This window comes from Pogonomyrmex barbatus, unplaced genomic scaffold (assembly GCF_055798465.1).
Source record: "Pogonomyrmex barbatus isolate J1 unplaced genomic scaffold, ASM5579846v1 scaffold18, whole genome shotgun sequence".
Lineage (NCBI taxonomy): Eukaryota > Metazoa > Arthropoda > Insecta > Hymenoptera > Formicidae > Pogonomyrmex > Pogonomyrmex barbatus.
In genome coordinates, this window is record NW_028297114.1 from 1,290,897 (window position 1) to 1,317,063 (window position 26,167).

A 26,167-nucleotide genomic window follows, 5' to 3' on the forward strand; every position below is an offset into this window, starting at 1 on the left:
AGCGGACCGCACCAAGTGGACTGCATCCTTATAGAAATTACGTAGCTATTAAAATTTAAACGAATAACTATATAATATTTTAATATTATCCTAATGTTCCTCTTAAACATATATATTTATAATTTGATAATATTTTAATAATGTAATTGTGGAAAAAATTATAACTTTGTATAGTATTATAAATGCGTACTATATACTTATTATAAAGTATTTATATGATAAAAAAATCATGAATTTATTTAATTTAAGTATATTAATATAAACGTAAGTAATTTATGTAAACAATTAAAAATTATGATTATTTCCAAAACTCATTTGATAGTTATGAAAATTTGTCCAAATGCTCGTTAAATACTTCAAGCATTCTTCAATTGGTCAATCAGAATTCTTCATCCTATTGGTCAATCAAACTTGGAAACATTATAGTGTAAAACTGGACTGTAGCAAGACTGCAGCTTAGGTTAGATTATGTTACTCGAGCGTTGGAGTAACTGTGAGAATTTCTCATCTTTTATAAAAGAAAATTAATTTATTCTATTTATTGTGAACTGTATTCAGATAAACGCACGTGCGTATTATAGCAATTTGGCAAACGACTAGCTTGCAGATATGGACGACAAACTTCGACAAATGGAAGATGAGATGAACAGGTATAACGCTCGACTCGATTAACCTTTATTTTCTAGAATTTTCTAGATTAACCTTTATTTTCTTTCTTATTATTAGTATTACAGCTCATTCTTTTATTTTTATATATTTTGAATGTATCTTTGCATGTATGTTACTTCTACTATAAAGTAATGAATTGAATTACAACATTGTGGAAAATGAAATAGTGTTATTTTTTGGCAAAAGATACAAAATTTTATTGTTATTTTCTTTTTCTAATCTTCCTAAGTCATTGATTCAACAAATGTATATTTTAGATTTGAAGCTGAAATTGGAGGACAGCTTGTAACACCAATTGTAAGACCAGTAATCGGTGCAAATACATACAATCAGGTTGCTAGGCAATTAGAGCAACATGAACTTCCTACCCCAGTAGTTGCAGCAGCTGCGGCAGCGACACTAGCGTTTCCTCCGATGATTGGCTTTGCACCACCACCGCCACCTCCTCCTCCTCCTCCACCACCACCAATGCTGATTCCTCAGCAAGTAGCTCGACAAGGTGAGATTTGTATATACTCAATATATTATACTTAAAAATAATTCAGCAAAGTTTACAAATCTAATGGTAATTATTATAGGTACAGTTCCTATCACAACATATTCGTCGCCCGCACAAATAAGCAATCCATATATGTCAAATATAGTGGATCCATGTTTAAGTGCAACACCAAAAACATACGATTCTTCATCGGCGCCAATGATTCATCCAGAAATTATCGAACAGATTATCAACACAAAAATTCCTGAAGACGAAGGTAAAAAAAAACCAAAAGTTAAGGGTGTCAGCACAGCGGCTGAACTAGCTATTAGTCAAGGAAAAGCAAGTTCCATTATGGCTAATGCTAGTGCAGAGGAGAGTCATCCCAAAGGTAAAGGAAAGAAAAATAAGAAGATTATAAGAACAGCCGGTGGACAAACGTGGGAAGATCCTTCATTGTTAGAATGGGACGAAGGTTGGTAACTAATAAGTTTAACTAATCAAATTATTTAAGTCTCATATATAACAAAGATATAATAATACTTTTTATATTGTGCAGATGATTTCAGAATATTTTGCGGAGATCTTGGAAACGATGTCACTGACGAAATGTTAGTAAGAGTATTTGGAAAATATCCCAGTTTTCAAAAAGCGAAGGTGGTCAGAGACAAACGTACAAATAAAACCAAAGGTTTTGGATTTGTATCCTTTAAGGATCCACAAGATTTCATCAAGGCAATGAAGGAAATGAATGGTGAGCCAAATTTTATTTTTTTATATTATATATGTATATTGGATAAAATTTTTTTCGATTATAACATAGATATCCTCTATAATTTTTAAACGCTATTTGACATTTGAATGGATGCGATATATTTAGATAAAAAATTTATTTACGCAATATTACATAATAAAGAAAATATGGCACAGAGAAAGAGATGCAAATTGCAGTCTTAGAATGAATTAATTACAGTTGCAACAAAAATTGATACTTGTAATTATTTATTACAATATTAATTATTACGAAGATTAATTAATCTCTTTCTCTCTCACTTTTCGTCTCATTTTCTTTCATAGCGAGCATGTCATATTGAGCATGTCATCGCCACTTGTCTTTATTTTCCGAAAGGGCCCCAACCATACGATATAAACAACTGAGGTATGGTCCAATATTGTTTTCTTGGTGGTACAGTAGGCTGGCCATTTCGTGAACCGATGCGTGAATTAGAATGTTCTGTGAATGTTGAACTCTCGGTCGTCACACTCGAGTCCTGTCGTTGAGATGCTGCTGTAAATATACATATATATTTATTACTTTTTGTAAATGTTTTAGAAAATCGTTTCCATTAATACTATATTAATGCAACACTTACTTGATGTCGCGACCGCGTGATTCGATCGCGAGCCATGTGGATTCATGTATAGAACGGAAAAGGGCATACCGCCGGCACCCCAACTACGGGATTTGAACACATCCTTCTTCGTGATTCTAATAGGCATCTGTTTGTTACTTAGAGACGCTCGAATTTCCCGTCCCGATTCTTCTAATATATTATTTTTCCGCGATCTCAACATGAAATCGGATGCCGGGTTCGTAATATGACGTCGAGATTGCAATCTGGTATTTGGGGAGAAAATACTCAATAATTAATTATACGATATAATATTAAGACTGGTATTTGGGGAGAAAAGTATTTTTAAGAATTTTTAGAGATTTAAGTTATCAATTCTTAAAAATATATAATACTCACTTTATTTAGATGATATAAACATTAATATATCCATTCACTTTACATGTTAAAGATGATATGCAAGTTAAAATTAGAAGTGAAAAAGAAAGAGTAGGATTAGAAGAATTAAGAATTCAAGATTAGGAAAGATTAGGAGGTAAGAAATAAATAAGAAATAAATTATGTCATATATAAATGTACCTTATAGGATCGCTGTCTTCCTTGGGTATGTTGTTATCATATATTTCTGACATCGGTAACCATCCCCAGCATTGCCCATTGGAAGAGCATGTTGTCTTGATCACAGGTGCAAAAATATTTCGATTCCAAGTATTCTTTGCATCTAATAACGGTGCTGTATAACCAGTCATTGCCCACAATATATTCAATATCAATACTAGGAGCATTCTAGAAAGAGCCTTCATCCTAATTTTTTATCCGTAAAATGTAGGCGCCTCGTCAGATTAATTTTCAGTATCGTCGTAATATTACTGCTAACAAAACGTCGTTTGCACAGCCTCGTTTTCTTTCTAAAAAAGAAAATAAAACATTTGAGTTTAGTAAGTCATCAAAGTGATGATAATTAGGACATATGTGCATAAATTTTTTTAAATATTTTTTACAATTTATTAAAATTATAATGACTTTTCTCTGAAATAACATTTTTTTACTAATTTTTTAAAATCATTTAATATTTTATTGAATGATTTAGAATTGTTGCTTGATCTACTTCTGATGCTCTTACCCTATATATTAAATATTATACATTTAAATCTTATAAATACAAAACTTAAATACATAAACTTATAAAATCGATTACATGAAAATTCGATAAATAAATTTATATTCTCGCATTTAACTGTATTGTTTGAAAATAAATTATTTAGTGAGGTCTCATTAAAATAGATCGATTCGAGTTTATTTATATATATCTATTTGTATAAAAATTCTTTCTATTCGCTTCCGAAATAACTCATTGTAGGCCGTTCGCTCTCTCTCTCTCTTTCTCTCTCCAGATATTTTGTTTTCAACATTCTGAAAAATGGATGACAAACACCTCGTGAAGAAACGCCCCCGTGAATGTTCGGCATAATTTTAGCGGTGTATCGTAACATCGTCCATAAGGATTCGTTTTCGGGACGAATGTTTGCTTGGATAGAAATAATGCCGAGAAATGTTGAACGTGCAAGAAAGTCTTTTACTATCACGCGTGCTCGATGCACCCCGCAGGCTCGTTTGTTACTCGACTCGACGAATGTTAATCATCACCACGATGGTGATCTTGTCGACAGGCGGGTATGCTGTTTACGTTCTTCTCCCACGAAATTTCTGCAACGGTTGATACTATTTATATAACATTCCTCCTAATTTTAGCACCACGGTATATACTCGTATAGCACACATATACTCGTGCACCCGTGCGACACAGCGTGACGATAAGTAAATGTGCGGTGTGGAGGAGAAAGACGTTATTCTTCAACGTTACATCTAGGCGGAGTAAAAGAATCGAGGAATACCGTGGGACATCCGGAATCGCGAATGTGTAACTGATATTTTTCTGACAACAATGAGAATATGCGACCATAATGAGGTACATGACGCATAGTAAAATATATTTGAAATAGAAAACTTTACTACCTTTTTTAATAAAAAAAACAAAAATAATGTATCTTCTATTAACTTATATTTTCTTTTATTTTTCCATTGCTCTGCTTTTCTATGTGTTTGTTGCTCAATATTTAAAAATTTGTTTGGGGATTCCTTCAAATTATACTTAAAAGCAAAGAATAGGAATTAAAGAGTAATTTGTGAAAGAAGTTTATTGGTACTAATCTTTTTGAAATTTTTCTTGCATATGGTTTTTGATGTTTTCTTATTGTGTATTCTTTTTTATTGCAAAGAAGCTGTTTAGCTTAAATTATTTGTAAATTCACATTCATGGTAATATATGCCATTAATTGCCCATAAAATTTCATTACACGAATTACCTTAGCAAAAGCGGCATTGCTGGCATCAGAATTTTAAGAATAAAAATAGTAATGATAGTAGCAGAATAAAAATAGTAATAGAATTTCGGAATTTTAGTAGAATTATACGGATGTAGGAAGATACCGTAAAAATCAATACGTAAAAAATAATTTAAATTGTTATTAACAAAAATTTTTTTGTAGGTTTTTTCTGAACTTTATTATCTATGATAGAACGTAAAAAAAAAAATTAAATGCTTGTCGAATAATATGAATTGGTTGTGAATTGAAGAAGAGAAGTATGATGGAGAAATGAAAGAAGATATAAATAAGTATGAAGTTATGTTTGCTTTTTTCATCAAAAAGGAGACACAAAGTTTGTAAGGTCAAATTATATGTTATTTTAAATATAAATTAGATTTATGATTGGGCATATCAGAAGGTGTCTATAAAAGAAAGTCTGTAAAAAAAAATACAACTTAAATGTGACACTTGACAGACATAATTATAATTTATTATAATTTATTATAATATTATAAAGCAAATTTATAAAAATTGGATATATTTTTATATGTAGTTGCATGTTTTTATAGTTAAATTGTTTACAAAAAAATTCTACAAAGTCTCTGGTACAAAAATGTTTTATCACATTTTTATTTTTTTGTAACTCGAGAGTTAAATAATAAATTTTTATGAAATTGATAATTATATTTAACAATATATCAAACAGACAATAAATTTTGTATAACTAAATGAATTCTGTATAAATAACTATTTTTTATATTTAGAGCGAAATTAACAAGTAAAATAACTCTTATATTAATTATTCTAAAAACTATACACAAAATTTATACATATAGTAGATATATACGAAAGTAAAACGCTATAATATATTTGATTTTAAAATCTTCAAATAAAGTTAAATAATTTATATAATTTATATATTTATATATTTACACAGTGAATATATTTCTGTACTATGATTATATAAATATATAATAAATATGATAAATTTATTATGTACTTTCTAGCAAGAAATTAAGAAATCAAATTTTGATCAGATTTTTTAAACTATTTATTTTAAATTAATTTCACTATATAATAATCTAATTATTTTTTCTCTTAATATTTCTCTTATTTTATTATGATATTACTCTACATAGATACTTCTATCACAATAACATGGAAATTCCGTAGAAATTCAACAATAAAATTGTAATAATTTATAAAATCAGTACACAATATCCGCGGTAAAATCTGTCAAGTTGATATCATGATGTTACAGGAAAGTTTTTACAAGAACGTTCCTTCGCTTTATATAACTTCTTAGGCAGATTAAGAAAATTGTTGATTTCTTGATCACGGAAAGAGGACGTACCTTCGGAATACGCCGATCTATCGTTCGTTCGTTCGTTCGATTTGCGCTTCCACTTCCTCAGCCATACACTTTCGGAGCAAATTCGAATTCGGCGGACTCACGGCTCGGATGCGGAACCGTACGGCTATATGGTTTACCGGCTAACCGTTGGGGTGGATGCGACCAAATGCGTCAGGAGGCTGAGCGATCTCCGCTACTCATTCAACAACCCCTACCTCCTACTACGAATTCTCATAATACCCCACTCTCTTTGGCGACAGCCAATCGAAAATCTCGGAATAGGCTGTACGATAAAGTTATCCGCTATCTCTCCTGTTTTTTTTTTCTCTGCTTATCGCTACTATTTCTCATGATCATCATCATTATCATCAGTTTCGGCTATTGACATTTCTTTTCATCTTAGGCAGGTTTCTCCAGGGGGGGTAGGGTAAACATAATTGGAAAGAGTCACAAATTAGGTACAGAAATATTTTTTATACATTTTGATCATTGATCTTATGATTTTTTTACAAACGCATGTGAAATATCATCTACATTTTAAAATGCTATTGCATATATCTAATTCTGTAGAGGAACAAATTAAAATTTCCAGGATTTTAATTAGCTCTAATGCCATTTTAATGTAATCAACAACAATTGTAAGTTACAACATAACAAATTTGACTTTATTAATATGCACTAACCATTTACTATGAGAAAACGTGTTCATAAATGAGAATAAATCTATTCCATTTGAAACGCACGTACTTCACAAAACAATAAAGAACAATTGATAATCAAATCCAATGACGGTAACAAGGTAACGCAAAACTAAGCATGAGTCGAGTACTTCGTGGACGTCGCCTACGTAGAGCGCGATTCCTTCGGATTGCATCCGATTATTAAAATATTTCGGACTCGGAGATGAAAGGCGATCCGCCGAATATGCAAGGAACGTTATAAAATGGCATTATTTATAGTTATTTGTCGAGCTGTATGCTCAATCCTCGACGTCTCTAATGTACAATAAAATAAGCGCCCGCGTACGAAAGATCGGTGACTCATACGGTGATGAAGGTACGAATGCACGGAAATTTGCTGAAATTTCTGAAGTAGCGAGCGAGTCGATACGTGGGATTTTGTGGAAAGATTTGTCGCGCAACATAAAACGCGTTCCTTCATCGTATAATCGCAAAAGCAATTGAGGTCTCTTGTTTCGAGAATGTTGGCGAATGTAATTACAAGTATAAATTCGCATTGATAAATTTCCGAAGTCTCATCTTTCTTTTTAATTTTTGTTCAAGCTTTATATTACGTTATGTTATTGAAAAAAAAAGAAAAAAAGGAAAATAATAACAAAGGGAAAAAATGAAAAGAAATGTTGCTATGACTAGGCGGGAGAGAAAGAGCTAGAGAGAGAGAGAGAGAGAGAGAGAGAGAGAGAGAGAGAATTTCTAGCAAGAAGGGGTGTCACGCGAAACTGGGCGGACGCAACAAGTAGTTTGAATAAACGAGTGAGTGAACACGACGCCAGATTGAAAATTCGTTCGATCGCATGCATGTTATATAATATGTGAAAATAAATTCCTCGGGGGATTTTAATCGGTACAATGAAATCATTAGAAATTGATTTATTACAGAGGAGATATAACTCCAGCTTTGATATTATATCCACTATAAGTCCATAAAAAAATAAAATATGTGAATGTAATATGTGAAAATAAATTTCTTGGGGGATTTAATCGGTATAATAATATCATTGGAAATGGATTTATTAGGGAGAAGATACAACTCCGGCTTTGAAGTTATATCTACTATAAGTCCATAAAAAAATAAATACATAGCTGAAAATACTTTGATGAAAATAAATAAATAGAAAAAAATGTTCTTTTTACATTTTGATATTTTAATTTATAATTCTTAAAAGATTACACATATGCTCTTTGCCAAAAATAAATATTGAATTTATATAGTAAGCTTATTATTTAAGATTCAGCCTAGAAACACTTTTATTGCTCATTTCTGTTTAAGTACATCTTTAATATATATTTATTTATACAAGATGGAGTTCTGGATATGATGTAATAGAATGGATATATGACGGTTGCTTGAGGTACTCGCAGAGCCTAAGATTACTGAATGGCTCGCAGTGCAACCTCGCAATATGATGATTAAACTTACACAACTGATCCATGTTCTCCTCTCGAGTGTAACGATAATTTCGACTCAAATAAATTCTACTTTCGGATCTTTAAATGCTTCCGTTTTTCGCCTTTAATTGTAAACGAATATTTTTTTCGCAATACTTTAATTTTTTCGCAATATTTTTTTGAATACTATGTAACTCGGATAAAAACAATTCCAAGAAGTTAACATTTAAATGTCATATGTAAAAAAAAAAGCGATGATAGCACATTTCACATTCTCGAATTACAACGCAGCCGCGTGAATTTCGAGGAACGATTTTCATGCCACGTGTAGCATCCAATTTTTTTTTTTTTTTTTAGAAATCCACGTGCGCACGAGCACGATCGTTATTAGGATGAAAGATAAATAAAAATTTTTTTTGCTCGTGGATATTTATTCATACTATATTCGTGTCCTATGGTTCGTTTAAAGCGTGATTGAATGGGGACCCGCTCGTCTCTCGTCTCTAGAAGTCACGGGAATGGCAAAGAATTCGCCGCGTGGGCGATCGGGATCGGGATCGAGATCATTGCGATCGGGAGCGAGCGTGCGCAAGAGAGAAAGAGAAAGAGTGAGAGAGAGCCGAGGTCGTGAGCCCCTTCAGACGTAACGTGTTCTCTTTGGCGGAATTTCTCATTGATGCCTGGCTATCCGAAAGGATATTTTTGGACCCGCAAATATTATCTTGAACGCTTTGCGTTCTCGGGATTTCGATACAACTGCAAATACAAAAGTTATCACGAGTCACAAACGGCCGGCTTTCTTTCCACCACTTCGTAGCATTTAATTCTCGTTGATGTTTGCATAAAAGAGGCACAGAGTAGCTAGATACCAGCGCGGTCGTAAAATATTATGTACAATGGACAAGTGACTTTGTGCGACGATGGACGACAGTGGAGGCGTTACGAAAGGGCTCTGTTGCTTTTTCGGGCCGCAACTCCAAAATGCTCTCAGATTCTTTGATCTACAAGAAAAAACTCGTCGCGTTTCCCTTTATAATCGTTGAACCGTAACACTCTATAATACGACAGCTGAAAAGTGAGAAGGAAACGCGACGCTGGGAAACAGTAATTTTGAATGGTCTTTAACACGAACTATCATTCTTCACTCGTTGAATTAAGAAGGCGGACATAAAAAGAAAAATTACGGTCATTCTGGTTGACAATTTCAATTATTTAAATTCCTCGTAAATTATTTGAAGTTGCGTGAATTTTATAAATATTGTAAATTTTGTGAGTTTAGTAAAAAACGTTGTCGTCGAATTCATAATTTTTGAAATCATGAATGCGAGAAGGAATGGATGATATATCTTATCTACTTTGCAAAGGATTGATTTCTATCTCCGTTCTTCTCTTTCTAGAATACATACTTATATAGCATAACTTTGTATAAGCTCGGATGAGAAAGCGTATCTTTTCTCACCTGTTGTCGCCAAGTCACTAAGCTCGGATTTCCGGTATTGTCGTTGCGCCACGAATAGCAGTTGCAAAAATAAAATTTTTGCTTGTCAAATATATGATTTAGTATTACTGATTTATTTAATATGCGATATATCAGTTGTTCTGTTTTAGACGAAATATAAAGATTTAATTGCGCACAAGTGACTTTATTTGATGACGGTTCCAATATAGATTATTTAAGGTTGAAATGATTTGTATTTATTTCTATCAATTTCTATCAATTTCTATCAATTTGTCGATCAAACATTTAAAAAATAATTCCAATGTAAGCAGCAAATGTAATTTCAAAGAAATTATTATGCTTTCAATAAATTGATCGTGAATTTCGGAGAAATAGAATTAGAACTTGATCCATAATTAAGATTGTCTCCTTAATTATTTTAATTGTTTTAGATTATTTTGATTCTTAATATTAATATTAATTTGATGAAAGAAATTTGATTTTGAATATGCGAAGAAATCTTGAAATATTAATTGATTTGTTTCAGGTCGATACGTGGGATCGCGTCCTATAAAACTTCGGAAGAGTTCCTGGAAACAAAGAAATCTAGAGACAGTGCGCAAGAAAGAAAAGGAGAAGCAAACGTTGATCGGCTTGCTTACTGGTCGATGATGAAATTCTCATCGTTATAATCCTGTTCATCAACAAAATTACAAATTAACAATTGTTTTGATAATGTGAGAAGAGAGAAACGTACCAGACGAATCGTTGTGAATCATAGTGATGATATTCAATTTCATCACCGATTATTTCGCAAGAATTAACACCAATAAACATTGTAATTACAAATTTGTTATATATTTTGGGTTTTATTTCTTGATATTTTTTTCATAGTATAGGACATATTTTCTTTTAAGACACGTGATGTTCCCGTGCCAAAATGCCGAATTCTTTATGCACAAGTTATTCAACATATATTATACATCATGTAAACTGACAAAGGACAATCGGTGAAGAATAGAATCGACTAGCACAAACGATCGAGATTTGGGCTGATTAAGCTATGTCAGGTAAATGACAAAATAGAAAGAATGGAAAATAGAATGGAAAAATCATCAGCAGACCAGCAACTGAGTGAAGACGGAGAAACCGAAATTTCACTCGGGGTAACATAAACAATTAAAGAGAATCATTATATTGATTCTCTCTCTTTAGAAGTTGTATAATAATAAGAAATTACGTTAGCATTACGCAATAATTATACGCTAATACATCCGATATACTAAAACATTGTTGAACGATATTGCTGTTCGCGTGGATTTCTCCGCAAACGATCTCAGTTGTATGAGGGTGAGAGAAATGAGAAAGGCGAGAGGCATGGTGACGGAAAGGCTTTATTACCGAACGGCGATATATACGTTGGCCAATATCACAATGGGCTTAGACACGGCAAGGGTATCTACGTATTCAAAAACGGTGCTCGGTATAACGGCGACTGGAGACACGGACAGAAATACGGTCAAGGGATCTTTTGGTACCCTGATGGAACGCGATACGAAGGTACGGAAGAATGTACAAAAATAGGATCCGAATCAGACTCGAGGAAGTCGCATCGTGGCGAACACGTGGGCATGTTGACACGTCCATATGTATACCTATATAATTATTTTTATATCGCACGTCAGAAATCTTAGAGAAGCTAAGAATGTACCAGGAATTTGAGGGAGGCGAGTGCGCACTAATCTGCGAGATTCTCGATGATATCAAATTTAATGACACTTGATTCTGATCAGGGTCAGCGAAGATCCTTTATTTACAGAATTTAATAAGGCGTTAAATATTAATCCACAGGAGAATGGAAACACGACGTAAAAAATGGCTTTGGCGCTTACTACTACGCGAATAATGACATCTACGAGGGCTCGTGGAAAGACAACCTTCGCCACGGTATGGGAACGTATCTGTATGCTGATACAGAAATTAAATTTATGGGTACATGGATAAAAGACTGCATGGAAGGACCTGGACAGCTCGTCTTCCCGCGCTATCGCTACCATGGTTTCTGGAAATTGAACTTGGTACGGAATACAAACGGAAAAATAATTTCCATGATTCCGCATTAATATATCTGTGGATTGTGAATCTTAAATAAGAAAGCATCTCGTTTATAAAAATCTAGACCGAAGATACATAGCAACATACATTTAATTGATAGAATTATATTACTACACCATGTAGCCGTACGGACGCGGTTGCTTTACCTTTGAGAATATATGCATGCAGCATGGTCACTATATACATGTGAGAGATCCTACATTTACTGGCCTGATAGACACTAAAGATACAGAGGTAAAATTTCTCTTTTTAATTTAAATAAAGATTTCTTAGATTATTTTGACAAGATCTTTTATTTAACTATATATTTTGTGAATTTTTTTATATATACTCCATCTTTTTTAATTGCGCATCGATTACTGTTCAGTCATGAAAGCATTAGTCAAAGCTGGAATTAAAAATTCACATTATTAAACAGGAATGGAATACAGATATTACTCGATAGGGATCTTTGACACCTGATTATTTATTTTTATAAATTCAAGCACAATTGCTTGTGCTACCAACTATCTATCTGTTATTTGTAACAGACTTGATGTAATTGCTCAAATTATATTTTTTTCCTTTAATAAAGCGATAATCAAATTAATGATATCGATTGACTCTTTTTCTCCTCACAGGAATTGTGAAAAATATCACCTCGATCAGGATTCGAACTCGAGTCTTCTTATTATTTAGAATGGATGTTAATTTGAATACCGAAGTGATATTCATCGCAAGAATAAATCCTAAGAAAACTGTCATATACAATCGATATAAAATTAATTCAATAAATGAATAAAGAGAGTTTATGTATATAACATATGTGTATTTAGATAAAAAAGATTTCTCAGATTATTTTAGCAAGATCTTGTATCTGATAAAATATGTTTAAAAAATGATTTGAAGAAATCCTTATACTATGTTGTACACAAGAATGGTCACTATTCATTGAATAATTCATTAAATAATTTTTCATTTATGTTTTTCATTTGAACTTTAAGTTTTAAGTAAATTGCCATTCGAGAAATTATTTTTGTTTCTTATCCAAAAAGTTTTCCAAAAAGTTTAAACTCCACAAAAACTGTAATCTCTTTTAAATAAAATTATTATAATAATGCAGAAGGCTGACAACGAAAAACTAGAACTAAAAGAATCGGCTTCTTCAAGGATGGGTATTTTACCAAAGTGGCGGGCGCGTTGCATCACACCTTATAATCCGGAATTGCTACCGCCAGAAGCAGAACCGTTACGAGAGGAAGTAATTCATAAAATTATAATCGTGTACTCTATAACTTTTATATCATTTTTCAAAAGTATTGCATCGTACTCATAATTTAGGCAAACTGTTTCAATGTTCACGACGTAACACACAGTCATGTTTGTCTCATTCCGAGGAGGATAGGCGACATCGAAAACGGATTAATATTGGAAAGCGGAACCGCGAATTCGTGATCTATATCCGGTTATCTTTTCCTAGGGGGTAGGGGATAGGGGGAGTAGGATTTCCTTAATACGTTGTCTGCGTCATCGGAAGCGGAAACGATTCTTCCGGTAAAATGAATTTTAATCGACCGCTTTGTATTAACAAGGACCAAGCGAGTATCCGGTCGCTATTTCTAGCGCGTCGCCAGACTGCGGGCTTCCGTATCATTAATAGAATTACGATATCCGGGCAGGGCAATAGCAGTCTTTCTTTTCAAACCGTGTTTACGTCGCTTGTCGTTGTCCTGACACGTGCATACATCACCGGTATCCGGCAGGATTAAAACCTAATATAATGTATCCTGAAATGTTTCAATCTGACGATGTCACATGTTCACGTAGATGTTCGTGGAATCTTCGATTGACAAAGATGAGGGTGATGTCTGGCCAAAGATCGAGGGATACTCTGATTACGCAGAGGAAGATTATCACGAGGAACCCTATCCGGAAGCGTCACCTCAAATCGACAGTCCTTAATTGCCTGATAAAAATGCCTGAAAACGATAATTCCAAGCTGTCAATTAAACGAGAATGGCTTTCAACGCACACTCTTCACCTTATTCTATATATGTAACTTTGTGATCACACAGGTGATGCAAAACGAAATAAAGAGTGATCGGCCTGCTTTTAAGCGCTTTATTTAGGAAATTATAACAACGAATGTGCGTACGTGTCCGTCATGCAAAACGTAGGAATGTTATTACATCGTCGGAAATCAATTAATTTATATTATAATATAATAAATGCAAGATACGTTGTTCGCGCACAATTCATAATTCTACATTCAAGTCGTACATTATTTACAATCTGTCCCCGGTTAGTGCAGTGTCGAATGCTGCAACGTTAATGCATACATATACATGTTATATATGTGTGCGTGTGTAATGTGATCTTACACGCGAATTATATACATATCTTTTTAATACGTTAAATGCGAAATTGAAAGCGCAAGCTCAGTTATTGTTAATCGTTACGCGACATAAGCACGTTCGTGAAAGACGTCACAGGATCACGATTAATCCTGTTCCTGCGACGATACTTATTATGTCTATTCCTAAGCTTACGCCTAATTTATGTTGAAGATAATTACATTTTGTATAACGCAAGGACTGAGGGAGGAAGACTAAACATCAGTCGGGAAAAGTTGATAAAGTTATATGAAAGTGGAAGGAACAACAGTATTAAGTTATATTCGTAATACATTTGATAATACGATCGTTTAATCGGATCACAAATTCATTGATGTCTCGTCATATTACACGATCCGATAGAGCATGCCGAGTCCTTGAAAATAGCAAGTTCGAGCAATACTGACAAATACTGTCACTTTTACTGTCATTTTTTGTTAAAGTAGAGAAGATGTTAAAGATGTTAAAGATGCGTTTCAAAGAGGAACGCATATATCTATATCCGTACTATATACGTCCGCATTTTTCTAGTTGATTGCTTTGCGCGATTTATCCTTCATAAGAAAACTAATCGTATCGAGAGACATGGGGAGTTCAATAGAGATCTATAGAGGCGTAAAAGGACGGAGGAAAGGGCGAATAAATAGATAAAATTGTCGCGTGAGAGATTGCAGTCTTTTAACAATAAGTTACGAGTCACGAGCAAGCGGAGTGCGTACCATAATCAAGTCTGTAAAAAGTCCATAAAATATTTAACACAGATAAGAAGTGTTATCAAGAGAATGATGCGATAACTAATTTATATCGTAGAGTTAGACCGTCGTATCGAAGCGTGATCAACGCCGCTGTGCTAAGCGTAGTGAGTCGCGCGTTCGCACCCTACCCGTCCTGGAGCGAGTTCCATTGGACGAGAAGTTTAAACGAATTTACAGAATCCGTGTGGCGCATTGATGCTAGCGCGAGCAACATCGGTGATAGCAAAATACTTTGGTCTGCGACTTCGCGTCCACTTGGCACATATTTAAAAAGATCCGCGAGTAACGCGTACACACAGCCCTTGATCCGGTCGAAGCGACTCTGCTTCCTCTCGCCTCCCGTTTCTTCCGTTGAGAGGCTTGTTAAGAGAGACAACACTGACTTCGATGTATTATTCACCGATTTTTCCTACGGCATCGGAAATCCCGCGACAAAGTCGAATTATCGAATAACTACTGCGCTCGTTCGCGCATCATAATTCGTTCATATGATCTTGCTTGAAACTCGCACGCCCACGCGAGTGTTTCAGTGTGCGTTTAACGTGCCAACGATTTTCTTCGAAATAGTCGTTTAAGCATCTCAGGTACGTAAACGTGGACGAAATTTTTGCGCCCCATTGTGAGCGAAGCGACTCGTTATGACGGACGAAGTCATGCCACTTTCGACGAGCGGCTCATCGCTTTGCTCCCAAAATGAGATTTCTCTTCCGTTTATACGGCACGTAATTATATACAAATTGGAGCTTTTAATGTTTCAATCTTTGATCGTCAATATCTTAATATGTCTATAAGAACGAGCCGTTCGTATTTATCGATTGGGGGGGGGGGGAGGGAGAAGAGAAAGGACGGTATCGATAGTACTCCCGCGAGATGGAAAACCGAACGCAGATTACGCACACTTATTGTCCATAGCGTGTACATAACGGGATTTCTTTTTCAATAAATACCGTCCTGACTATGTCGAATGCGGAGGAGATGCGCGTTATTTCGGAGACGTGGACACGAAGCGGCTAAACAACGTTGTCTCACATCAGATCCGATGGTGGTCTCTGAAATGCGATGCTAGCTACAGAAATACTGCACAGACCGGCTGTTATGATACCCATACATATGTAGACCGATGTAATTAGCCAAAAGGCGAATAAATATAGCGTTTTATTGCAATACTTTCCCAAGGCTGGATCATAGTTTGGTTCATATTCTTTATATACCCACATAGAACCTAGAATAAATGGATTTGTAAATCGTTGATTATCTGATACAATTAATTTTAGCAAATCTCTAGACTACAATTAAAAATCATATAGTAATATGGCTACCAATAATAAACCATCCTAGCATAAAACAATTGATCAGAGTTTGCGTAGGCGACTGTCTGATCCTTTCTTCGTCTCTTTCCTCTTGACGTTGTCGCACGCGGGCTGACAAAGTTAATAATTGCTTAAATACTCCAAATCCACCGCCTACCAATAGATATACGGGAATGTATTCACCCTGTGGACAATCGTAAAGATACAGTCCACCGATTACCATCATACAAATTGGTACCACTATCGTCACTCCAAGAATAATGGTACACCCAACTGAAAAATATATTTCACAATTTACACCCAAGATATTTTAATCTAGCATCTCCAAGATATCTTAATCTACCGTCTCTGAGATATCTTATCTTAATTTACCATTATTTACCATTAATATTTGACAGATATGTCAACTTACTAGTGCCTAAGAGCAAAACAACAATATTCTTTAAAAAATCGAATATGCCTTTAGATATTTTACGGGCTTCTCTCATACGACCAAATAGAGAATCGTAGGACGGTGGCGGTGCTGGAAATGAAATAGAAAGATAAATATACATAACTCATAAAATATGTAAATATATACACAGAGCGGATCGAAGGCTGGATTTAACGTACCATTAGGATCTATCGCCTCTTCGTACGAGGGTGGCGCACCGCGTTCGTTGGTCAGCGTGGAAGGATGGCCGAGGGGTAAATTGATATTGTGATAGGACGGTGGCGGGGTGCAGCAGGTTGACGTTATCTGCGTGCTCGTACCGGGATTGACACTCTCCACTGTGTCGGTGGGAACACTCGCGGTATGACTTATCGAGCTCAACGGCATCTCTTCTCGTGCGCCGGTCGCCGTCCTGTTCCAGTACATAAGGTCCGCGCTACCAGACTGAGATTCGAGGAGAAACAGCGAGTCACCTGTCGCTGTTTACATTGGCGAACACTGGTCTCTATAACCTAAAAATTGCTGCGTTCAGAGAAGTCGTTTGCCTTCTTTCTCGGAGAGGGGAAACTGGAATCTGCGAGGAATCTCGTTCCATCGTATCCGAGAGATCATTGCTCACATTTACAAGTTAAGCAAGGAATAGTGAGTTCCCGGGGGTGCCGTTTTGAGAAGAAGCTCCGAGAGACAGCGTGTTGCCCCGCGAATCTCCGTTCCCCTACTTCCTGTACCCCGCGGCGGCGTCAATGCGTCAGACGCGAATGATCCTACATCTGCTGTTAGTCTCACTCTTTCTAATAAAAAGTTTGAGAATTAGGATCACGCAACAAATATATACGATAGCCAATCTTTAGACGCGCGCACGATATATGAAATATTAATTCCATTAAAGTTAAAAAAATAATATAAAAATTTTCACTCGTACACTTAATTTTTATTTTGTTAGATATAATTTATTTTAAACAAAACATGACATATCATTTTTACGGAAAGAACATTAATCTAATGATGTTTTTCCTTCGATTTCCTGCTATTCAACATTTATTTTATCTATAGAAAAATATAATATTTTGAGGTTTGAGTCTTTACTAAATTGATGAATTGAATTTGAAAACTCTTATCGTGAGGTTTGAGTCAATGCTAAAAAGGGTTTGAATCTTCGCTAAGAATTTAAACAAAATGATGTCACATCGATAATATATTGATTTTTATTTATATCAAGCTGAGAACGATTTTACATTGAAGTTTATATTATTAATTAAAAAAATGGTTATTATTATTTATACATGTATGTATTTATATACGTATACTTTTTTAACTTTTATACTTTTCGTCATATCTACTTAACACTTAATATTAATAAGCAAAGATGTGTAATTACAAATAATATAATAATGAGTAAAATCATTTTATATATTTGTAATTATAAACTAAATTTTTATAATACAAAATCTTTTCTTGTATATTGCTTATGTATTGTTTGTTTCAAAAAGCAAGATATATATAAAATTATAAATAGCATTACGTATCGAGTAAAAAAGTTTATTTAAAAATTAATTAAAAATTAATTTAGACGATTTGGCCTTTGTCAAAATTTTTAGAATAGAATCTTATTTATAATTTTATATGCTCTTTCTCTATAATATGAAAAATGTTTGGAAGAGTATATGTTTCAAATATAGCAAGAAATGCTTATATACAAAAGATTATAAAAAGCAATATTTATGTATATTATTGTATATTACATGTATGCAATAATTATTTATATTGCTATGTATCTTGTTATAAATATTATGTTAATAAGCCATGTTGAATTTACTATTACTGAATTTTCACTCCGTCGCAAGCCAGATTCACCTCCATAACACTATATCCCTTTGACTGCAATTCTTTCGTGAGAAGCATGATGTTCACGGATGAAGTTTCTGGCAGGCACCAAATGTATACGTATTTACGTTCATCGATATTTGTATATTTTCCGGCCAATTTATATCTTTGCGCGATTTTGCAAATAATATTCAGGTTAACATCCGTCATGTCCAACAGATCAAATAACTCATGCTGCATACGGATGAGAGGCTGCGTAAAACATATCGCGTATTATAATAATCCTCGTACGTTAGCTATCACAACAAATAAGTGCACGAGAAACTCTAAGAAACGGACGACTACATAAAAATAACTTACCAGTAATTCCTTTTGCTGATTCGAAATCTTACATATCATGTCGTTGGCATCAATATCGTGTCGTTCCCAGAAGCTTGACTGCATTAGCTTGAGCGTGTAAAAAGCTGTGATTGTTACAGCCTCGATGTTATTCAAGATGGAATTAACAAGAGGCAGATGGTCCTTTTTTTTCATCTTTTCTAGTACACTTTTCTTAGATTGCTCTATTTGTGTGTTGACTAACAGAATCTTTATATGCGGATGGATGATTAATTTACTGAGAGATTCATTAATATATTTTACTACACATCTGTCATATACAGATACGGCAATGCCAGTTATAAATGTATTAAACTCACGAAATGTTACTTGGCAAATTGAAGAATATTCGAAAATCTTGTCGAGACACTCGTGACGTTTATTATTTATCGATGTATTGTTTTTTAAATACTGCCACTGTAGAAAACACGTCGTATAACATACTATGATTGATGTTAGACCACCTACATCTTCATTCATATTTAATTGCGTTTCCAAGTCAATTTGAAAAGGTGTCACTTTGATTTTTTCTTTGTGAGCGATATAAGTAAGTAAGTAAAAAAACGTAAATACGACCACAGCCTGGCAGACTGTAGGAAAGGCATGTTTAAAAGGGATAAACCCTAGTACTTGCCTGTGCAATGTATCATCAAACACGCAATTATCAAAAAAATTTTGGAATTTTTCTACAGGTACGCTAAAACATAGAGCGATTTCGCTGAATTTTACTTCGATATAGCCTTTTGAATTTGGTAGTTCGCTGAATTTAAGAGTAGTTCGCAAATCTAAGCTAGCTACTATGCAAGTTCTATCGTATTTTGCCATATGTTCTCCGAATAAATTCAGCTTGCCCGGTGCGGATACTTTGAATTCGATCATTCTGTAGAATAACAATTCCTGTTGTCCGAATGATGATTGAAAATACAAATAAATCGTCGAAAGTTAAGTTATTTTAGAATTAGAAAATTAATGTCGATGTTTCTCACAAATGTAAATCAAGCGGAACTTGGAGTCTCGTTTTTTCCGATTGTTTCGATATGCCGGCAAATTGCAAATTAATCTTCAGTCTTCAAATTTTATACAAAAGATTGCATTACAGATTTTCAGTTACTTAAACTTTCTATAATTAACAGTAAATCAATAAATAGATATGATAATTAAGATAACAATGGAAAAATAATCAAATGTAATTAGTAAATATTAAAGTAGATTATAATATACCTGTAATATGACATATCACATAGAGTAATGTAGAGGCTTTTTCTTGTAATAATTCAATAATTACTAAAAATTTAGTATTATAATTAACAAATTAATCTATCAATTTTTACGAGACGCAATATTCTACTAACCATCTAAAGTTACTAAAGGACGAATAATATTATCTTTTGTGTGAAATATATATTCCTTTTCATTTCAGTTTTATTTTTGACTTTTTATCCTTTATTGAAGTCTCACAAATATGTGATATAAACATGTGGTATCTCGTACATGGATATATGTTGTAATTATCAATAATTTAAGTTTAAGAAAATTGCTCAATCTTTTATCCTAGATGATTATTCTTTCTTAAATTATTGATTTGTATAAAACAATTTTATGACAATAAATTCTTTCGTTAAGTTAAAAATTTCGTTAAGTTACAAAAAATTCAATTACATATCTATTGCCATGCTAAGTTTGAGTTTCGGGAATTCATGATGTAAAAAAATCTTTGGTACACAATTATAAATTTTATTTCTTAAATTGTTACATATATTTGCAATTATAATATGTAAACACAAAAAGAGTACAAGTCAATTATTTTTTATCATACGCATAAAAATGTTTTCTATTATAATAATGATATACGATTTTATTTTGCTGCTGAAGACAGTAGTTATAAAAAGTTAACACCACAATAATCAGATTGTTTCGTTATTTTCTATATACAGAAATGCAAATAATATAAATATTTTTATAATCACTGAAATAATAATTTATAAATATGGATAACAAAAAATGATTGACGACATCCATGTTTTGATCAGATTAATTTAATATTTCCTTATTAACTGATGCTATAAATCTACTAGTCCGTTTGAGATATTAAGATAAAAAAATATTGAGCAAATTTGAAACATTTTTTTGACATAATAGAGCGTATGTTTTGAATATGAGGAGAATACATAATCTATTTTTACAGTATCTTCCAATTTTTACAATTTATATGTGCTATTAAAATTAATGCAATATATCGACTTTGTTCCTTCAGTGATTATATCATTTATATTTAATTATTCCTTTGTCTGTTTCCTAATATGTTATTCAATTCTTACTCCGTCGCAACATAGATCGATCATTGTGACACCAAATTGCTGTGCTAATAATTCCTTTGAGACATTTTTGATGAATTTATCTGTAGCATTTAGCGGCAGCAAGACATACGCGTATCTTCCTCTTTCACCATCTGTATACTTTGCTGCTAATCCGTACTTCTCCAAAATTGTGGTAATTATACTCAATAACTTATTCGATACATGTAATATCGCTACAAATTTCTGACCCATAATGCAGTGCCTCTGCAAAAATATTTTTTAATTAAACTGAAAGAAAGGTTTTTCCATTTATGGTTTCAGTAAACGATTGTGTAAAAGAAAGTGCAGCATTCACTTTCGAATCAATTGCGGAATAATAATGTAATATAATTAAAAAATAGAATACGGCTTATTTACTCTTAATTTCAAAAATAGCCATGGGAGGAGTTGCTGATCACTTTTAGAATTATTTTTACATTTCTCTTCATAGTCCTTGAGGCTTTTACAAATCGACTGTGATACAACTGTCATGCTATCTAGAATAGAATAGGTAATCAAGAAATGTTTATTTCTCAGCTCATTCAGCCTATGCTTTTCAGACGAGACGGTTTCTCGGTTTCTCGTGTCGACCAGCAGAATCTTTAGACTCGGTATTTGAGAAAATACATTCATCGATTTTTGGCAAAATTCTATTATCGAGCCATACGTGCACACGTTACTCTCAATTCTGATATTGCTGTACATAAAATCGTCATATATAAAATTCTCACAGTTTACAGCATATTTCGAGATCTTCTCGAGACAATTCTTATCGAATTTTGCATCTTGTGCGGCATTCTTTTGTAGACACGACCAATGTAGAAAGCACGCCGCGAGGCAGACTGCGGACGACATCGTAGTGCCCAAACCCTCGTTATCCGTTGGTAACAACGTGCTTAAATGTACGTGGAAAGATTTTATTTTAATCTGCTCATAATAGGTGACAGAAGCGAGCAGATACAGGAAAATATTTAAGTTTTTCTGCTGCGTCAGCGACAGCTTTTTCGAATCCAAAAGCACAAATTTTTTTGTCAAGCTGTGCAATAAGTTGCTACTCCCGGCGAACTCCTGCTCATCTCCGCAAAAGTGATTTAGAAATTGCTGTAATGGTATGTTTACAGATAGACCGATATGAGAAAATTCTATTTTAATAACGTCCTGAGAATCCGATAAGTCAGATAATTCGGTGAATTTAAGCGTGGTACGTAAATTTATGCTAGCCGCTAATAAATGATCCTTTCCATGTAAGAATGCATGTTCTCCAAACAAAGTTATCTTGCCCGGTGCAGATATTTGGAATTCGACCATATTCCTTCAATGAATTGAAATTTCTAGTATTTTGTAATATTAAAATAGCCTGATGCTAACGTTGCTGGCAAAATTATGTGAATCTTCAATTCTCCTTCCAAAATTCGAAAGCTAAATCATTTCGATTTTATTAATTAAAATTTTTTAAGTTTTACAGTAAATTATCAAATTGTCAAATGGCGCTTCTTTTATTTCTTGTTGAAAAGGGCGAAGCGGTGCGATTATGCTATTATTTTATTTTCATAATTTTTTTATATTTTATGAGAATTTTATGACAAAAATTAAGTAAGTAAAAGTTTTAATTTAATGAATTCGAATTATAACGTTAATGGTATGCGATAATAAAATTCGAACATGTCAATTGAGTCTAATAGATTGACGTGTTATGACAGACGATAAAAATAAAGCAATTGCATCACGTGGCATTTAAATGGTTAATTTATAAACTTTATAAAATAAATTAAGTTAATGTATTATTTAATGAATTCCACGTGAAAATATTTTAAAATATGTTAAAAAAACATGAATATAATCTAGGAATAATTATCTCTACGAGTAAGATACCTGTAATGTAATTCTACAAATGTTTATTAAAATGAGCACAGATGTGAATGTATCTTCTTTGACAGACAGATAAATTTATATTCTCTTCAATTGTTCTGGCACTATTGTTAGATAAAGAAATCGAAGATTATTTCAGCGTTTTCAGATTTTGAATACGAAATTTTCACCACATGAAATAGATCTTGATATCTTAATATATCTTAATATATTTTCCACTAAACTGAAATTATAAAATTGTTAAATTAAAAATTTGTAATAAAAAATATTATTGAATAAAGTATTTTTAATACCATAAAATTATATTTTAAATTTTAATCGTTTATCTATCGTTAAATTTCTTCTAACAAACTACTTTTATTTATCCTAATATAATTTATCCTAATAGATGTTATTGAAATGTTTTTGATGAATCATGCTACTTACACATTCAAAAAATTTTAGTTACATTTATATATATAAATATATATATATAAATATTTAGTTACATTTATATATATAAACACAATATGTGACAATGATATTTAGTTTCTATCTATGTAATGACTAAATTAAAATAAAATAGCTATACTATTTGTGACTAAGAAACTAGTTTTAAACAAAATTCTTCTATATGATTAGTATTTGCAAAAAAAATATGACGTTGATTATAATTTAAATTAGAATAAATAAAAATAAATAAATAAAAATAAATAAAATAGATACAGTGAAATTTATAAATATACATTAAAATATTAATTTTATCACAATTTGTACAATTATATTTAAATTACATTTATATTTAAATTCCTTACTTAATTATATTTTAATTTTATTTTTTATTTATATATTTTATTTAAATTACATTTGCATTTTATATTTAAATTATAAGTAATATTTATGAAAGTCTTCCTTACATCATCCTTACATATTTGATAAACGTAGGTTTTATAAATTTACATTATAAGAAAGAAATAGAGGGAAGAGGGAAAAAGTGGAGAGAGAGAGAGAGAGAGAGAGAGAGAGAGAGAGAGAGAGAGAGAGAGAGAGAGAGAGAGAGAGAGAGAGAGAGAGAGAGAGAGAGAGAGAGAGAGAGAGAAATGTGCAGTTGTCTTTAAGATTTATGTTTTTGAAAGTCAATAATTAACAAAAAACAGTTTTTTTTTTCATTGTTGTAAAAACAACAAGTTTTTTGATGAAGACTAATTTCAATTTTTTTTTAAATGCTCGGTTGAAAAATATCAACAGATAATGTAAATTATTTATTAGGTTTTTTTTACAACTGGAGAAATACAAGTTATCACAACTTGTTAAACTTGTTCATATTTTTATAATAACTTTTTCATATTTTGCAATACAGATTAATTGTTAACTATTTCTAATTTATTTAACAATTAATTATTAACTATTTAGATATACCAACTTTAACACAATCATCTTTTTATTTTTGTTATCATGTACATTTAACATTTGTATCTGTTTTTATCTGTTCTTATCTGTTTTTTGCGATGTTATCGGATTTCAATAGTCATATATAATTCGACTATATTTTCTTTTATTATATATTGTTTCTTACTATGTTATTTCAAATTTGTCTCATATGCGTTGTTATATTACGTTTTCTTTGCATATGTCAAACAAAATTCGATGATTATTAATAAAAATAAAATAATAAATTTCACGAAACTGGTTGCATCATGTGTATTCAGACGGAAGAAAAATCAGCGAATATATTATTATTATTATTCGTTCGACAATTATACGTGTATATGTTAATATTCATAAGTGACGTAAGAATAATTTTTCAAGCATGAATGCTATTATAATTTTTATATGCTTGTCACATAAATTATATACACGCTTTAGAGTTATGTATGATGTATTTCTCCAGTTGTAAAAAAAACCTAATAAATAATTTACATTATCTGTTGATATTTTTCAACCGAGCATTTAAAAAAAAATTGAAATTAGTCTTCATCAAAAAACTTGTTGTTTTTACAACAATGAAAAACATTGAAGTCTAGTACTTAAACATAGTTAAATAGATGGTATTTATAAAAATATTACAAATAATGTATGTTAATAAAAATAGCGATTAATAATAATTTGTTTTAAAGTTTTTGTTAAAGTTTTGTTAAAGAACAGTCGAATCTATCAAATTATTTAAAAAATATTTCTTTAAAAAGAAACTTTCATTCTTTTTTAGAGAAACTATCAATATCCGTTAACGTATGATACATAGTACGAGATTTTTTATAAAGCAATACATATTGATCTATTATGCAAATATATATTTTTGTTGCTTAAATTTCTAAAAACATATAAACAATTTCACTTTTATTCTTATAGAACAGAAATATAAATTAATTTTGTGTTGTACTAATTTTTTAAGATTTATTACATAGGATATTTTAATGCAATCATACTTTTTTTGAAAAATAATTATATATGTTTTCTTTATAAAAATTGATTTGTATTCTATGCAAAAATATCAAGATAACATTATTAGGAAATTACATTAATTCTCTTATATGTAATTAAACGTATCATGTAAAAAGAATTATATAAAATCATATAATTTAAAATAGTTTTTATGTGATTTTTGCGATTTATCTAATATCAAAACACTAATTAAATTCCACACTCCTTCCTAATTCCACCACATTCTTTTGTATGACATAGTATTTAGGAGAGATACAACTGTTTCAAAATTAAATACACACATCACACACAAACACACATACACACACACACACACACACACACACACACACACACACACACACACACATCATAGCATTCATTATTTACTGTATATATTACACATTTTATCATTTACTATAAAAACTAAAATTTCATAAAGAAAAATGATATTTAAATTTATAAATTTTTTATCCTTTTTAAAAATAAATTTTTAGCATAATGTTTTTGTCTATTTTAAAAAATTATTACTTTTTGCATTTATTCTTTTTTTCAATTTATTTAGAAAATATTTAGTCTGTATAAG

At 32.0% G+C, this 26,167-nt stretch overlaps 6 protein-coding genes across 13 annotated transcripts; 3 read left to right on the top strand and 3 right to left on the bottom strand.

The window, feature by feature from the left end:
- The first annotated feature begins 423 nt into the window (after window positions 1–423).
- Window positions 424–10,647, top strand: LOC105423739 (uncharacterized). Of its 6 annotated transcripts, none has more exons than XR_016138865.1 (8): window positions 426–650; window positions 927–1,168; window positions 1,248–1,622; window positions 1,707–1,901; window positions 2,225–2,437; window positions 3,894–4,173; window positions 4,252–4,468; window positions 10,337–10,647. XR_016138865.1 is itself a non-coding variant. In XM_011633638.3 (5 exons), exons 1-5 carry the CDS (start codon window positions 610–612, stop codon window positions 3,238–3,240), a joined length of 1,008 nt encoding a protein of 335 aa, XP_011631940.2. In that variant the 5' UTR covers window positions 424–609; the 3' UTR covers window positions 3,241–3,879. The 6 variants fall into 6 exon arrangements, 3 of the variants coding, with proteins under 3 accessions (XP_011631940.2, XP_088931419.1, XP_011631941.2); XR_016138863.1 differs by having other exon boundaries at window positions 2,277–2,437; XR_016138864.1 differs by lacking the exon at window positions 2,225–2,437.
- Window positions 10,648–10,880: 233 nt separating this feature from the next.
- Window positions 10,881–16,206, top strand: LOC148936978 (uncharacterized). The gene is made up of 4 exons (XM_089075193.1): window positions 10,881–10,955; window positions 11,076–11,349; window positions 11,641–11,867; window positions 13,711–16,206. Exons 1-4 carry the CDS (start codon window positions 10,881–10,883, stop codon window positions 13,843–13,845), a joined length of 711 nt encoding a protein of 236 aa, XP_088931319.1. The 3' UTR covers window positions 13,846–16,206.
- On the top strand, window positions 11,861–13,674 carry LOC105423754 (Radial spoke head protein 1). Its single transcript, XM_089075296.1, has 2 exons — window positions 11,861–12,138; window positions 13,007–13,674. The coding sequence occupies exons 1-2, from the start codon at window positions 12,067–12,069 to the stop codon at window positions 13,217–13,219; spliced, it is 285 nt and encodes a 94-aa protein (XP_088931422.1). The 5' UTR covers window positions 11,861–12,066; the 3' UTR covers window positions 13,220–13,674.
- Window positions 13,991–17,649, bottom strand: LOC105423738 (uncharacterized). 2 transcript variants are annotated; one of them, XM_089075295.1, is made up of 5 exons: window positions 17,394–17,649; window positions 16,954–17,286; window positions 16,724–16,864; window positions 16,351–16,614; window positions 13,991–16,253 (listed from the first exon to the last, which is right to left on the bottom strand). In XM_089075295.1, exons 2-5 carry the CDS (start codon window positions 17,198–17,200, stop codon window positions 16,057–16,059), a joined length of 849 nt encoding a protein of 282 aa, XP_088931421.1. In that variant the 5' UTR covers window positions 17,201–17,286; window positions 17,394–17,649; the 3' UTR covers window positions 13,991–16,056. The 2 variants fall into 2 exon arrangements, with proteins under 2 accessions (XP_088931421.1, XP_011631939.1); XM_011633637.3 differs by having other exon boundaries at window positions 16,754–16,864; window positions 17,394–17,645.
- Window positions 17,650–17,953: 304 nt separating this feature from the next.
- On the bottom strand, window positions 17,954–20,343 carry LOC148936979 (mevalonate kinase-like). 2 transcript variants are annotated; one of them, XM_089075291.1, is made up of 3 exons: window positions 20,198–20,343; window positions 18,959–20,096; window positions 17,954–18,850 (listed from the first exon to the last, which is right to left on the bottom strand). In XM_089075291.1, the coding sequence occupies exons 2-3, from the start codon at window positions 19,853–19,855 to the stop codon at window positions 18,593–18,595; spliced, it is 1,155 nt and encodes a 384-aa protein (XP_088931417.1). In that variant the 5' UTR covers window positions 19,856–20,096; window positions 20,198–20,343; the 3' UTR covers window positions 17,954–18,592. The 2 variants fall into 2 exon arrangements, with proteins under 2 accessions (XP_088931417.1, XP_088931418.1); XM_089075292.1 differs by lacking the exon at window positions 20,198–20,343 and having other exon boundaries at window positions 18,959–20,136.
- Window positions 20,344–20,723: 380 nt separating this feature from the next.
- Window positions 20,724–23,563, bottom strand: LOC105423737 (uncharacterized). Its single transcript, XM_011633636.3, has 4 exons — window positions 23,475–23,563; window positions 23,185–23,404; window positions 21,691–22,731; window positions 20,724–21,537 (listed from the first exon to the last, which is right to left on the bottom strand). The coding sequence occupies exons 3-4, from the start codon at window positions 22,618–22,620 to the stop codon at window positions 21,280–21,282; spliced, it is 1,188 nt and encodes a 395-aa protein (XP_011631938.2). The 5' UTR covers window positions 22,621–22,731; window positions 23,185–23,404; window positions 23,475–23,563; the 3' UTR covers window positions 20,724–21,279.
- Window positions 23,564–26,167: the final 2,604 nt, after the last annotated feature.

What these genes read in the sequence shown, in the direction of transcription:
- LOC105423738 (XM_089075295.1), bottom strand. Translation starts at nt 17,200, where the DNA reads ATGTACTGGAACAGGACGGCGACCGGCGCACGAGAAGAGATGCCGTTG. An exon ending in AGAGGCGATAGATCCTAATG is followed by an intron (nt 16,865 to 16,953) that starts GTACGTTAAATC and finishes TTTCATTTCCAG; the next exon opens with CACCGCCACCGTCCTACGAT. An exon ending in ATATCTGTCAAATATTAATG is followed by an intron (nt 16,615 to 16,723) that starts GTAAATAATGGT and finishes TATATTTTTCAG; the next exon opens with TTGGGTGTACCATTATTCTT.
- LOC148936978 (XM_089075193.1), top strand. Translation starts at nt 10,881, where the DNA reads ATGGAAAATAGAATGGAAAAATCATCAGCAGACCAGCAACTGAGTGAA. An exon ending in AAACCGAAATTTCACTCGGG is followed by an intron (nt 10,956 to 11,075) that starts GTAACATAAACA and finishes CCGATATACTAA; the next exon opens with AACATTGTTGAACGATATTG. An exon ending in GTTTCTGGAAATTGAACTTG is followed by an intron (nt 11,868 to 13,710) that starts GTACGGAATACA and finishes ATGTTCACGTAG; the next exon opens with ATGTTCGTGGAATCTTCGAT.
- LOC148936979 (XM_089075291.1), bottom strand. Translation starts at nt 19,855, where the DNA reads ATGATCGAATTCAAAGTATCCGCACCGGGCAAGCTGAATTTATTCGGA. An exon ending in ATCAGCAAAAGGAATTACTG is followed by an intron (nt 18,851 to 18,958) that starts GTAAGTTATTTT and finishes TGTTTTACGCAG; the next exon opens with CCTCTCATCCGTATGCAGCA.
- LOC105423739 (XM_011633638.3), top strand. Translation starts at nt 610, where the DNA reads ATGGACGACAAACTTCGACAAATGGAAGATGAGATGAACAG. An exon ending in TCAGCAAGTAGCTCGACAAG is followed by an intron (nt 1,169 to 1,247) that starts GTGAGATTTGTA and finishes TAATTATTATAG; the next exon opens with GTACAGTTCCTATCACAACA. An exon ending in ATTGTTAGAATGGGACGAAG is followed by an intron (nt 1,623 to 1,706) that starts GTTGGTAACTAA and finishes TATATTGTGCAG; the next exon opens with ATGATTTCAGAATATTTTGC.
- LOC105423737 (XM_011633636.3), bottom strand. Translation starts at nt 22,620, where the DNA reads ATGGTCGAATTCCAAATATCTGCACCGGGCAAGATAACTTTGTTTGGA. An exon ending in GGCTATTTTTGAAATTAAGA is followed by an intron (nt 21,538 to 21,690) that starts GTAAATAAGCCG and finishes ATATTTTTGCAG; the next exon opens with AGGCACTGCATTATGGGTCA.
- LOC105423754 (XM_089075296.1), top strand. Translation starts at nt 12,067, where the DNA reads ATGCAGCATGGTCACTATATACATGTGAGAGATCCTACATTTACTGGC. An exon ending in TAGACACTAAAGATACAGAG is followed by an intron (nt 12,139 to 13,006) that starts GTAAAATTTCTC and finishes ATAATAATGCAG; the next exon opens with AAGGCTGACAACGAAAAACT.